General features: G+C 37.7%; 2 protein-coding genes across 2 annotated transcripts; one reads left to right on the forward strand and one right to left on the reverse strand.

The window, feature by feature from the left end:
- Positions 1–536: 536 nt before the first annotated feature.
- Positions 537–7527, reverse strand: LOC104778722 (nuclear pore complex protein NUP155). The gene is made up of 13 exons (XM_087499770.1): positions 7023–7527; positions 6726–6895; positions 6493–6619; positions 6121–6383; positions 4300–5929; positions 3991–4203; positions 3658–3905; positions 2898–3261; positions 2460–2656; positions 1989–2346; positions 1434–1652; positions 1020–1345; positions 537–883 (listed from the first exon to the last, which is right to left on the reverse strand). Exons 1-13 carry the CDS (start codon positions 7179–7181, stop codon positions 775–777), a joined length of 4383 nt encoding a protein of 1460 aa, XP_087355896.1. The 5' UTR covers positions 7182–7527; the 3' UTR covers positions 537–774.
- A 4565-nt stretch (positions 7528–12092) lies between these two features.
- Positions 12093–13510, forward strand: LOC104773638 (nudix hydrolase 18, mitochondrial). Its single transcript, XM_010498289.3, has 4 exons — positions 12093–12418; positions 12526–12631; positions 12733–12816; positions 12909–13510. The coding sequence occupies exons 1-4, from the start codon at positions 12348–12350 to the stop codon at positions 13206–13208; spliced, it is 561 nt and encodes a 186-aa protein (XP_010496591.2). The 5' UTR covers positions 12093–12347; the 3' UTR covers positions 13209–13510.
- The last annotated feature ends 114 nt before the right edge of the window (positions 13511–13624 follow it).

The following is a 13624-nucleotide window of genomic DNA, read 5'->3' on the forward strand; positions in this document are numbered from 1 at the left end:
GTTTAAATCTTCCGTTGAATTTGATGTCAATTCATTTTCCCCAAAGATACACAGTGTACGGAGTATGATTGAAGAAATCATCAATGTAGGAGGGAGACAATAGTATATTTTTTTTTAGCTTTAAATGAGCCCAACATGTCCCAAGTCCGGACCACGGTCAAAACCAACTAATCTCATATTTTTGAGCTGTTTATTTTCTATATTGTTGTTGTTTTTTCCTCGAGGGTAGGGTAAAAGATCAACTAAAAAGAGAAAACAAAAGCTGCCAGAAAATTCGACTTTGGTTCTATGAAAATTTGCAATGGAATCCAACGTTGAGAACACGAACGGTCAAACTAAAAAAATATAGTACAGTATATTCTTATCTTGAAAAAGCATCATTATTACCAAGTTTGTAAAGTTTAAGCATACGAATACAATGAATTTACTAAAAAAGTTCCTTAATTTATTTTTGTCGTGAAACATCATCAACTTGGTCTTGTACACAACAATTAAATACTAATCAACAACAACACTCGATAAAGAAATTAGTCAAGTTACAGAGAATACAGATTAAAATTGACAGACAAGGCCCCCGAGTTTTACGAGGAGGAACTACAGAATTATTTTTTCTCTTTTCGTATTTTTGATTCTCTCTGAAGACTAAAGAAGAAGAAAGGGGAAATTTCCCCAAAGAGTGTAATTTAAAGTTACAAGAACGCTGCTATAAAACCTATTAAAAAAGGTGAAATTGCATCCAAAATACAAAAAGAAAAAATAGAAGAGAGTGATGGATCAGAAGGAGAATGGAGTTAAGAGAGACTCGTCAAGTTCTTTGAAACCTGCGTATACTAACTCCGTCCTGTTCGGTGGCAGAGCCAGTCTCCTTACCTCCGTCATATACCTGTTTGTGAGATTTAAAAAAAAAAAAAAAAAATTGTAGGGTTTTCAGAGATTCTTGATTTTTAATTATACTTCAAAACAAGGAGTGGGTAAGAAAACCAAACCGAATCAAACCAAAATGTCAGAGAGAAACTTGCCTGTTTGCAGCGTTTGCGATCTTATCACGGACCCCTTGATTACTAACAGCTTTGTTCTCCAGAGCAAATGATCCGCCTAGTATGAGAGAAGAGCTGGTTGGACTCGACCCCATTCTGTCTGACAATACAGACATTGCCCATTCAAGGAGCACCACTAGAACCGAACTAAGGAGGCGGATCCTTAGATTTGGTGATGGCACAATGGCTGCATTGGATAGCAAACGGTCATAAGCGTTAAGCACAGGTTCAGCTGCGCCTTTGCAAGCGGCCAGAAGAGCTCGAGCTATGTCATCATCCGCAACATCCCCAACCCTCTCTGATCTCTCCTGTAAAATTTTACACAATATATGTACTCAAATTCAGTTCATAACCCAATGACATGAATCAACAGCTTAACGAGAAGGAGGAGCTTACAAGTGCAGCTTTCTCGAGGTGAAGGCACAAAACATCGAGGGGTAAAACAACTCCACCGCCAGGGTATATATGAGATCCGACTCTCTTGAGAACTGAACAGGCTTCAGCTATCCCACCTTGTGAAAGAGCTTTGTCAATAAGTCTAGCCCATGTTTCCCTTATTATGCTTGAATCAGAATCACCAGAATAGTTGGCAAAGTAGAGCATTTCCAGACAGATCTGCATAGAGTGAAGCCAGAACAATAAACAAGCAATGAAAAGAGAGCCTACATAAAGAGTCAAAGATACGAGCACTGAATCTTTCCAATTCAACAATTTGATCTTATGATTTTCGAACTTTGAAACTAGGATACTAACGCAACAATTCTAAGCATGACGTAAAACAGTGATCATCGACTTTGTGTTAGGTTAAGTATGAATAGAACCTACGAATTTACTTAATACCAGCTAAGTTACAGACAGAGATATAGTTACATCTAGAAAACCAGTTAACCAGAAACATGGCCCAAAACTAATTCAAAAACGAAAATATATATATAAGGTTTTTGGACTCACCTCCCAGAGCTCAAATGGGACAGCATATTCATTATACAACTGTGTTACGCTTTTAAGTTCCGAGGAGAGCTCCATGGCCTTTTCATTTGCTGCATTTGCTAAGCTGGAATCATCACTAGAATCACCATCAAGTACTGTCCCGTTCTGGTCAGAGTCCTGCATGGCAGCCGAGGACTCGGAATTGGAAGCTATAGCTTCAAGTTCGTCTCTGATCTTAATTTGGAACTGAAGAACTGCGAGTTTTCCTTCAAGCAGATCAAGCAACTCATTGTCAGAAGCACCTTGAGAAGAACCTACTAAACCATCACTATTACTTGCATTCTTGGCCTGTAAAACTGCGTGGCTTAGGTATTGTCGCCTAAATTCATAAGGCAGCAACCCATTAGAGATGAAAAAGGAAGGGGGAGTAAGAAAATCAAGATAGTGTGACTTGAGGAAATATTCAACACATAACATAAAAGATTGGTTTACCTTTGTTCAAGTGTAGGATTGTCCCCTGAACTAATAGCACGTCTCTCTGCAAGCCTTAGAAATACGTGAGCAGCAAGCACATGCTGTCTCTTTGACACATAGTATTTCGCAAGAAGATCAAAGTATTTTGCTTGATTTGATGAAATCTGTGTTCCTGAGTGACCCAGCGGAGATGAACCAGTAGATACAGCCCCAACCTAAGGCATGAGGAGACAGATGTAAGTATTCTTAGAAAGTAGTTGCACTGTCGACCAACAAACCTGACTATTTTTGTCACGCAGTTGGTGGCAGAACTGAGGCTGCTAGTTAATATTTATGGAGGTTAGCTAGTTTAACAAGTAGACAAATCCCTAAGCATTTAAGGTTATGCCTTCCTTACGTGACAAGACACCACAGCAATGGAAATAGCTTAAAAGGGCTAACGTGTAAATAGCAAACCTGTGATGCAGAATGACTGCCAGCATTCTGGAGAAAAGGTACCAAATCCGGACCTCCATACTCCAGGAGCTCGTTTTCAAGACCCAGTTCTATCATGGCCTTGTATAGGTACTCCCGGAACGCTCTGTCAGTTGATTGCACACCAAGATGAACAATCTGGCATATATATTGTCTACGTGAAGCCTCGTCTAGCATGGAACTAGCTAAAGATCGCACGGAGTTGGCAATAATCTCATAGCATTGTTTCCGCTGGGCAAGAGCATGCTCTCTTATGGAAGCATCAAGTTGGTCATTGAAAGCATCGCCAGCAGGATCAAGAGCTTGGGCCTTCTGCAAAGGCAAGCAGACAACAGCTTCATAGAACCTGTAGATAATTATTGTGAGTGAATACCAAAAAAATGGAGTCTTCAAAGAAAGGGCAACAAAATATGAATCATGTATAATTGATTCTGAGTTAAGCTGGCCGTTTTGCCTTAGGTCTTTGACTTTATTCTTGTATGAATGCTTAATTGTAAACTTCTAGGTACGGTCTATCTTTTTTCGTCTATCTTAAAACTACATTTTACATAATAATAAACATTTGGAGTATTCTTTTGAAACTCGATTTAGAAGGCTAAAAGGAATTCACTTTTCTCTGACTGCCACTAAGAAAAATAGCTTTAACATACAAAAAAAAAAAAAAACTATATGGCTTATTGACCAACGATCACAAACTAGAACCAACCAAGTGTGTAGGCATCTACTTGAATGAAAAACTAACCTCAATTCCTCAAAACGTTTGCAAACAGTTCGGAGATCTGCAGATCCAGGGATTTTGCTCAAGAAACTGAACGCCTCTCTAGCAACATTCTCCTTCTCTTCAGTATCTGAAGTTAGAGCAGCTCTCTCAAGACGTTCAACAGCTAAGAAGAATTTGTAATCAGACTCCTTGAAGTAACTTGGGCAACCTTCACGTAGTCGCCCGCTTATATCGTCAACTGTTCCCCTGCCATCTGAGCCAGTATAATACTGTGGCACCCAATAGTATCAGATTCAAATTAGTGAGTCAAAACATTCAGAAAGGGGACACTAAGGCTATTTAAAAGGCTAGTACCTCCATCACGGCAGATATGAGCCTTGTTGCAATTTGGTCACCCTCTTCAGAACAAACTAGCTGATGGAATGTCAACTGAACTAAAGCTTGCTTTAAATATGCGTCAAACCCCTGAACTAATCTAGCAACATGATGTTGAGAAAGAAGTTGGAGTAGGAAAAGGGCTTCTGCAGATCTGAGAAGCAACTGCCTGATACACTCCATAGCCCTCACCTGCAGGAAGGCATGACTAAATTAATGACTTTTACTCCTGTACCATTAAAGAGGAAGAAAGTAACACCAGATTTAAAAGAATTCAACAAATCTTACCTCTCTGGCAGCCAATTCAGCAGGACTATACGGCAACCGCTGTCTTTTATTTGCTGACTCACCTCCGTTGGAATATGCTCCAAACAAGTTCCTAACCATATTCCTCTCAGTAGCTCCCAACTCTGAACCAGTACCATACAAAATAGAGCCAGTTACATCTCCTAACCCCGCAACACATCCATAAAGCCCCCTTCTCTGGTTTCTTCTAGATCTTAAGAATTTCTCCAATGATCGAACCTTGCTTTCCAGAACATGCATAGCACTGGTAGAAAGACGACAGATCACAACTCCTTCCTCAGACATGGTGTCAGAACTGATTTTCTTAGACATCACAGAAAGTTCCCATAGGGGAAACAGTAATCTTGATGTACAAAGGCAGAGCCCTTCATAAGCACCTGAGAAAATGGGCTCCGCTTCTTGAACAACTTGGCCCATGCTGAAACCTCCAGTTGCTGTTCTAGTGTTTGACAATCCACTAGTGCCATCAAATTGTGGCATTCCTACAATTCTCGGATCCTCAAACGCCTCAGCTGCCTTATCGGCAACAATATTACTCATTAAATCTTCAAAATTTATTATTCCGGCAGCCAACATCAAGCACATGGCAGCTGCTTCGCCTGCTCCAAAGCGGGTGAAAAAATCTTCTAGAAGGGACCTTGGAGAATTGGATTCTAGAAGTCTCCTTAAGATATCCACAGGCCTATTAAAAACGAGTTCCATCATACCCATGGTGGTAAAAACGACAATCTTTCTCCTTGGCAATATATGCTGGGTCGAAAGATCACCTCTGGCCCAGAGTTTTCCACATGCTTTTTCATAAGACTCTCCTGAGACTTCGAGTCCACAGTATTCTAGTTCTGAATATAAAGATTGAACAGTAGCAGCAGTATCAGGAGAGGGGAACACATCTACTACGAAAAGCATACGGCCTTCAATAGGAAGGGAAGACACAACTTCTCGTAAAGCCCGAGAACTCCTTGAACTTGGCCCTGAACTGCTGCCAACCTGAGACTGAACGCTTGAATCTCTGCTAACAACAAGAAGAGAAGACATAGTAGGTGGCGATGAATCTGAAAGGACAAGAGTTCCAACAGAATAGTAGGCAGTTTCAACTTTCATAGAGAGGTCTTCGTTCTGAGTTCTACCAGCGATAGATGCAGCTCCAAAACCAAGACCAACACCGACTCCCAATGGAGGAGATGGCCTGGTTGAAACCACTTTCAGACAGTTTGGAGTCTGACGGTGGTTGTTAAACCCACTAAAGCTAATACTGCTACCACTTCCACTTGAGGAGGTGGAAAGATACATCCTCCTGCCATCTGATAATGCTGCAACAAGGTGCAACCATTTTGACTCCAGCATGGACAATGGCGAAATGCTGACTATGGAGGGCTTGTTAGATCGACCTGCCACTGCTGCCTGACGATTTCCTTGGCTCACATCCTTCTGATTTAGTAGATTCTTTTCTTCTGCCACCTTCTTAAGAGGACCTTCCCCATTTGGCCCAAAAACATATGCTTGAAGTTTCATCTCTTCAGTGCGGGCATATAAAATTTGCCTTTCGTTATCCACAACCATCTCTACGACAGGATCTACAGCTCCAAACTTGAACACATTTGGCACAACCCACCTAAAACCAACATAATTTGGGATAAATGTTTAAAAACTGTCAGAAATAATGTGGTATTGTGGAACTGTTTCGAGCATAAGGAGTTTTGGTGATACAAAATGGATTTCTAGAAGCTTAGCTTATCCTCAAGTTCCAGAATCGAACAGCGGAGAGAACAAATAAATGAAAAGGACAAATGAGAATGTGGGTACCTTGAGATCACACTACCTACGCCTGCAGTAAGGCAAACTTTACGACAACGTTTATTCCAGCCTGAGCCAGTTGTATATAGCAGTTCATAGATGTGACCATCACGTCCAGCAATGAAAATGCGCCCTTTATTGGTACATGTAACGCATGTCATTGTCACTCCATCTGATGAAATTGTATAGTCAGGTAGAGGCTGTACTGAAATTTCAGCAAAAGGATCTCTACCATCAGGTCCTTCAGTGCAGCACACTCCAACAAGAACCAACTGATGAGAAGTTAGACAAAAAAATTATTTTTTTATCATAAAAAAACAGAAATAGTTGTACACAAAACTAAAGAAGTTGTGATCAGATTGCGCCTTTGAAAAGGGTTACCTCAACAGGAGTTGCCAGCACCAAAAGATATTGAATAGCTTCAACAAAAACTCCAGGTCTACATTTTGCTAGACCAACCGCACAAATAGCTTGCTCCTCCCCGCTATACTCAGGACATTGCCCATCCCTACTTGACATGCATTTATCAGAAAAAGCAAAGGACACCTAGTTAAACAAGGCATCTCAAGCTTCTAAATACCCCAGTAACTAAAAAAAGGTAAAGCCAAATTTACCTTTTATCAAAACGCCACAGAAACAAAGAATTGTCTACAGATGCCCAAGCTCGTCGGATCTCCGGGAAAATCCCACACAGAGCCGTCCCTTCTCCCCCAGCTGTATTATACCTCTCAATAAGTACAGAAGGCAATTCCCAAGTCTCACCAACCTCAATCAAAGGCGGCCACTGCAACAAAAGCCAAACACTTATATAAGACAAAGCTCAAGTTCTAAACCATGTATATACATCATCTCCCCCCGCAATTGGCTTGGAATCAAAACAGTTCCAATTGAAGCAAAGCAAGCAAACAAACCTCTCTGGGATGAGTTGAATAAGGGTGACTAGCGTATCTAGAAGCTTCAAGAGCTTCTTCTAGGTCAAGCTGCGATGCGGCTTCTCGGCCAATGCGGTCACCAATGCAAAGACCCGCGCTTGTCACATCACGCATCGCAATCTCTTCGTCTTGCGACATCTTATTTGAAAGAATAAACAACACTGGAACGAATCCAAAAATAAATAAAAAGACGCGGATTTTGATTTTGAAACAGAGAACCCTAAGTGAAGTTCTCGGTTAGCGAGAAAAACAAAACCCTAGATCGAATTTTGGCTCCCTCGCGAAAAGAAAGAGAGCGGGAACTAGAAAGAGAAACGTCCCCAGTTCAAATTTGGATTCCGATTGCAGAAGAGAGAACACAAAAAAAAAAAAAAAAAAAAAAAAAAAAAAAAAAGTGTCTGGAAGGAAGGAACGAACCACGACGGTAAAAGAGAGTCGCCAAGGGTTTTAATACGACGGAGAGAGAGAGAGGTTTCTCTGATACAAATTAAATCCAATTTTGCCTTTCCTTCCTTTCCGGCTAACCAAACCAGTCGGGTCGAACTTTGTTGTTTGCCCGGTTCGGTTCGGGTCGGGTCGGATCGGATCAATTCCTTCTTCTTTTTTGGATCAATTCCTTTTTTTTTGTTCTTTAAATCTAACAATAAATATATATATATATCAATAATTCTTTTCGATTTTAAACCAATTTTACGAATTTTTTTGGACGAGATTAAACAATTGTTAGGTTATATATATATATATATATATATTATTTTGGATTTAGCGAGATTTGGTTCGAGCTTCCATCAATGTTTTTTTTGTTTTTTCACAAGCCTACATTTGGTTTTTTGACCTTTCATATATGTCCACACTAGCCAATTCCTTCCATTCGCTTGTTTTCTTTCTTCTTTTTCTAAAAGATTAATGATCAAGATAATCAAGATAATTAAAGGTACGATAATCAAAAGTGGCTCCTCATCATCGAATGCTCTTGTGATCGGAAACTCCGACAACCAATAGTAGTCATTTGGTCAAATGTGGATTTTTTGGAGAAGGTGATCTTCAAGATACTTTGAACGTGAACCAGGACGCAGTCCATCACATATATGACAAGGACATATACGGAACGGTAGGTGAACAAAGATCTTCGTATTCTCATAGAAAGGATTGGAACAAAGTCTACAACAATGATGATCAACTGGTATATGCTGGAGAGAGATACTAGAATTGTCTCCATATCATCGAGTGCTCTTTTGATTAGAAACTCGGACAACCAATAATAGAGTAAAGCTGCTTCATTGACATGGTCGAGCGCTTTTACAATATTTGTACACATATATTTAGTTTATATACACAAACATCAATATCTGTAATATAACAATTGCAGACACTAAATCATAAATCGTGTATATAAGTGAATTTATCTATTCTATTTGTAATTTTTGGTCAATAATTTTTTCTAAATATTAAAATTCCAATTCCAAAACTAAAATATTTAGAACATACAAATACTAATCTTATTGTTTAGAATTTTTTTCAATTCATATATTTCAAGAATTTAACAATTAGAAAAATACTTAGATAAATAATTATTTTAATATTTATTAATTTATACTATAAATAATAAATATTTATTTGTAGATAAATTAGTATTTTTTGAAAAAAAAGATAAATTAATATCACTATAAACTAAACAAAATATCATGGTCTCAACCTTATTCATTTATAGAGGTTTAACTAAAGTGTATTTTTTTGACCTTATATATTGTCCAAAATATTTTCCGAAATAAATAATTTTAAAAAAAAATAATAATAGTTGCGCAAATTTTTTAAAAATACGAGGATACAATGGGTTTTAAATTATATTGAAGCATATATGACCAAACATAAATATAGAATGCATAGATAGACAATAATTTAATTACTTCTAATTAATTTCTAATTTTTCCTATATATATACTTAACCGGATATAACCAAACCAGAACAGCAAGGTAGTTTTATTTTTTTTTGGTTAATAACAAAGTAGTCTTGGGAGAAGGAGTTCTTGTATTTTTTTTATAACAGCTGACTACAGAACTTTAAGAATTTCTTAGACGAGTTTCTTATATAAGCTTTTTGTTTTTTGGTAACATTATATAAGCTTTTTACGAGTCTTTTACTAATAGTATAAGCTTTTAGACAAACTAAGAACCCTCTGATCACATTCCGAGTTTAACCAGCATAGCCCTTCTTCTCCAAGGCAGAAGGGTGCTTAATTACTCTCATCTCCATTATCTTCACCGATTGAGAGCAGATGAAAGCTCGTGTGATCCCAAATTACCATCTGAATCCAACTCTTCTTTCAAATAGTCGTAGTATGAGAAGTAATTGTTGTCTAATAGCTGGGACCGTATACTGTAATATTATTTAACTCTCTTTTTATTGATCGGTTATATCTGTTATTAGTTTGACAATACCGAATAAAAACCATTGTTCCACGTCGGTAGTGTATGTGTGTATATATTATATATAGTCTTTTTCCATGGGCTGTGGACACAGTCCCACAGACTCAGACGATCAGCCGTAGAAGCAGGAAAAAATATCGACTACGATTAAACACGTCCTTATATTAATTGGTGGGTGGGATGACTCACGTAATCACGTGACGCCGTCGTCCCTCAGTGTAAACACTAACCGTGCCGCACTGCCGCCGCGTATGGACAGCGACTTTTTTTTATTCTGATTCTAACGTGCCGCGTATGGACATGATTAATTAACCTACGTAGTACATTCATCTTTTTTAACCTACACCTCGCTCTCTTGCTACGTAATGTACACGGCCCACTAATTTTTTACAGATAGTGTAGTACGTAATACTAATATTTAAAATTTGCTCAACTTTCACCATCTATTGAATTATAGAATATAGATTTGATCATTTATGTTCAACTATATGATGCTATAGCTTATCATTTTTTGTTCGTTAATTAAGAAACGTTAACGTGGCACTAATTTTTTAAAAATGATGTATCTTTAATTATTAAAATATATAGTACTAATAACTGATTTCATAAGTTAATAGAAATTAGATAAAGACAACCAAAAAAGAGGAAGTGGAATCGGTCGTTTTTCTATAAAAAGGATAAGCCACAATCGGTCGATTTTTGTCTCGTCCCAAATCTTTCTCACTCACCCATATCGTAACTTCATTATTCCTATCCACTCTTTCTTATAACTTTCAAAACGATTCCTTAACTTCGATCTCCAAACCGGCACAGGATTCGTGGCTTCTTCCGTTTTAGCCATCCAAGCAAAACCGTGATCTCCTCTTTTCTTTCTATACAGTCGAACAGTTAGGTTCATATATATTCTTCAAAACCTCTGTGTTTTACTAGAAAATGGTGTGCTTAGTATCTCGTCCGGGTCGTCAATCCCAAAGATACAATAAGGGACGCCGTCTAGTTGTCGGGTATGTATCATCTATATGTATGTATATAGTTTCACCATTAATTCGAGTAGGTGTATTCCGTACAGAGTCAAGACTTCGAACGAGAGCAAAACTAGTGGCGAATTTGAAGTTCTTGTTATCTCATCTTAGAAAGGTCAAGCTCTGATGTTCCCAAAGGTACTAATTTGACCCCTAACAAGAGTCAAGAACAACAAATACACCCTTAAAAGCTCTGATGTTCCCAAAGGTACTAATTTGGTTGATAAATCATACAATGCCTCTAGCTAATTGGAACTCACCCGAATTGGTACTTCTTTACAAATAGACGAATCGGTATCACCCTCCTCCGATTTCTCCTCCATCTTCAATTCCTCACACTCAGGGCCATTCATGCACTCGATCAACGAGTCCAACCTCTCGAAGAACGGCTTAAACCTCGGATCCTCGATCACTCCTCCTCCTTCCATTGCCGCTGCCACGATCCTGATTTTAGGGTTTTAAGGCTGTGCTTGCCGATTATTATGAATCGGGAAACTAGGGTTTGAATCGGGATATTAGGGTTGCTTGAGGAGACTATATATATATAGTCCGTCTGAAGCACCGCTACGAGAAATCCACTATTACGCTTAAAAAAACGGTTAAAATCAACCTCGAATGCTACATATCCGAGTGATCGGATAAGGAAACGGTTAAAACGAAGGCAGCCATTTAACAATTGTATATCACTAACAGAAAAGGAAATGAAATTTTTACTTTTACCAAAAAAAATAAAAACGAAACGTTTTCTTATTTCCAAAAACTCCATTTAACAATTGTATATCACTAACAGAAAAGGAAATGAAACGTTTTATTAATTTCCTTGATATTATATTACTTGATATCTCCCTTTCTTATTGAATTCAATACTATAAGTGTTAAAGTGAGCACCACAATAGTTGCTGTAGTATTGAGTTCTTAATTGATACATTGGTTACTTGATATCTCCCTTTCGTAACTATCACTTATCTCCCTTTCGTAACTATCACCACAATACTTGCTGTAGTATTACCATGCCGCACTGCCGCGTATGGGCAGCCAAATTTTTTTTTATTCTGATTCTAACGTGCCGCGTATGGACATGATTAATTAACCTACACCACGAAACGACTGAGAAACTTACACCTCGCTCTCTTGCTACGTAATGTACACGGCCCACTAATTTTTTTACAGATAGTGCAGTACGTAATACTAATATTTAAATTTTGCTTAACTTTCACCATCTATTGTATTATAAAATGTTGGGATACAATCCAATTCCCACATTTAAAGTTTTAAAATATTATTATTAATATATAAAGGGTTAAGTTCAATTTACTGGTTTTTAGTTAGAACCCAAAATAAATCCAAATTTAACATAGAATATAGATTTGATCATTTATGTTCAACTATGATGCTATATAGCTTATCATTTTATGTTCGCTAAGAAACGTTAACGTGGCACTAATTGTTTTTAAATGATGTACCTTTAAATATTAAAATATAGTACTAATTAACTGATTTCACAAGTTAATAGACATTAGATAAAGACAACCAAAAAAAAGCCAAAAAAGAGGATGTGGAATCGGTCGTTTTTTCTATAAAAAGGATAAGCCACAATGGAGGGAGGCAACGACAACGCTTTTTGTCTCATCCCAAATCTTTCTCACTCACCCATATCATAACTTAACTATTCCTATCCACTCTTTCTGATAACTCTCAAAACGATTCTTTAACTTCGTTCTCCAAACCGGCACAGGATTCGTGGCTTCTTCCGTTTTAGCCATCCAAGCAAAACCGTGATCTCCTCTTTTCTTTTTTATACAGTCGAACAGTTAGGTTCATATATATTCTTCAAAACCTCTGTTTTTACTAGAAAATGGTGTGCTTGGTATCTCGTACGGGTCGTCAATCCCAAAGATACAATAAGGGACGCCGTCTAGTTGTCGGGTATGTTTCATCTATATATGTATGTATATTGTTTCACCATTGATTCGAGTTGACTTTTGTGCAATTTGAGTTTCTACAGTTTTAGAATTGGTTGCATGATATTGTAGGTGTATTCCGTACAGAGTCAAGACTTCGAACGATAACAAAACTAGTGGCGAATTTGAAGTTCTTGTTATCTCATCTCAGAAAGGTCAAGCTCTGATGTTCCCAAAGGTACTAATTAACTTTTGACCCCTAACAAGAGTCAAGAACATCACAAAAAAACCCTTAAAACTATAATAATTACTCGGTAATTGAATTTTTTATAATGTCAGGGTGGTTGGGAGCTTGATGAATCTGTAGAAGAAGCTGCGTCAAGAGAGTCTCTAGAAGAAGCTGGAGTTGTTGGAAACGTTGAGGTGACTTTGAAACGGATCAGAACAGCCTTTTTTTTTTCTTTATCTTAGATGGATCTATTAAATTAAAGTATGTGTTATGATATTTGGTGCAGAGACAACTTGGAAAATGGGATTTCTTAAGCAAAAGCAGAGGAACATTTTACGAAGGATTAATGTTCCCAATGCTTGTGAAAGAGGAGCTTGAGCTATGGCCTGAACAACATCTTCGTCAAAGAACGTGGATGAAAGTACATGAAGCAAGAGAAGCTTGTAGAGATTGGTGGATGAAGGAAGCTTTAGATGTTTTGGTCCAGAGGCTTTCTTCACCATCAAGGAAGCCTATGGAAGAAAAAGACAAGACCATTCCATTGATCTCTCTATCTGCTGAAAAACCAAATCTGATGTGTTCTTGATCATCACTTTAATTTGTAGATAAAAAACATCTTACGCCTTTTTCGTGAAGAGTCTACGTACTAGTACTGCTGAAGGAAAAGTATGTACAGAGGCGACGAACAGATTGTAGATTTTAGATGTGTCGAGCAAGACAACGTCATGTGAACGATGGGAGGAAGAAGATAAAAATCAAAGAGTGCAAACAAAAAAACTGTACAATAATAACGTTTCCTCTTTTTTGTATCTCTCCCCATGTTCCTTATCTGATTTTGACAATGAATCAATGATCTAAATAAAAATTAAAACGATAATATTCAGCAAACCATTTTCACAAGAAAAATCTATAATAGCATTTTTTATTTACTGCATATATTTGTTATTATGAGTTACAAAAAAAAAAAGGGTTGCATACTATATTAAAATGATGACATAAAAC

This window comes from Camelina sativa, chromosome 3 (assembly GCF_030686135.1).
Source record: "Camelina sativa cultivar CO46 ecotype springtype chromosome 3, ASM3068613v1".
NCBI lineage: Eukaryota > Viridiplantae > Streptophyta > Magnoliopsida > Brassicales > Brassicaceae > Camelina > Camelina sativa.

What these genes read in the sequence shown, in the direction of transcription:
- LOC104778722 (XM_087499770.1), bottom strand. Translation starts at nt 7,181, where the DNA reads ATGTCGCAAGACGAAGAGATTGCGATGCGTGATGTGACAAGCGCGGGT. An exon ending in ATTCAACTCATCCCAGAGAG is followed by an intron (nt 6,896 to 7,022) that starts GTTTGTTTGCTT and finishes CTTTTGTTGCAG; the next exon opens with TGGCCGCCTTTGATTGAGGT. An exon ending in TCATATCTGCCGTGATGGAG is followed by an intron (nt 3,906 to 3,990) that starts GTACTAGCCTTT and finishes TGGGTGCCACAG; the next exon opens with TATTATACTGGCTCAGATGG.
- LOC104773638 (XM_010498289.3), top strand. Translation starts at nt 12,348, where the DNA reads ATGGTGTGCTTGGTATCTCGTACGGGTCGTCAATCCCAAAGATACAAT. An exon ending in GGACGCCGTCTAGTTGTCGG is followed by an intron (nt 12,419 to 12,525) that starts GTATGTTTCATC and finishes ATGATATTGTAG; the next exon opens with GTGTATTCCGTACAGAGTCA. An exon ending in AAGCTCTGATGTTCCCAAAG is followed by an intron (nt 12,632 to 12,732) that starts GTACTAATTAAC and finishes TTATAATGTCAG; the next exon opens with GGTGGTTGGGAGCTTGATGA.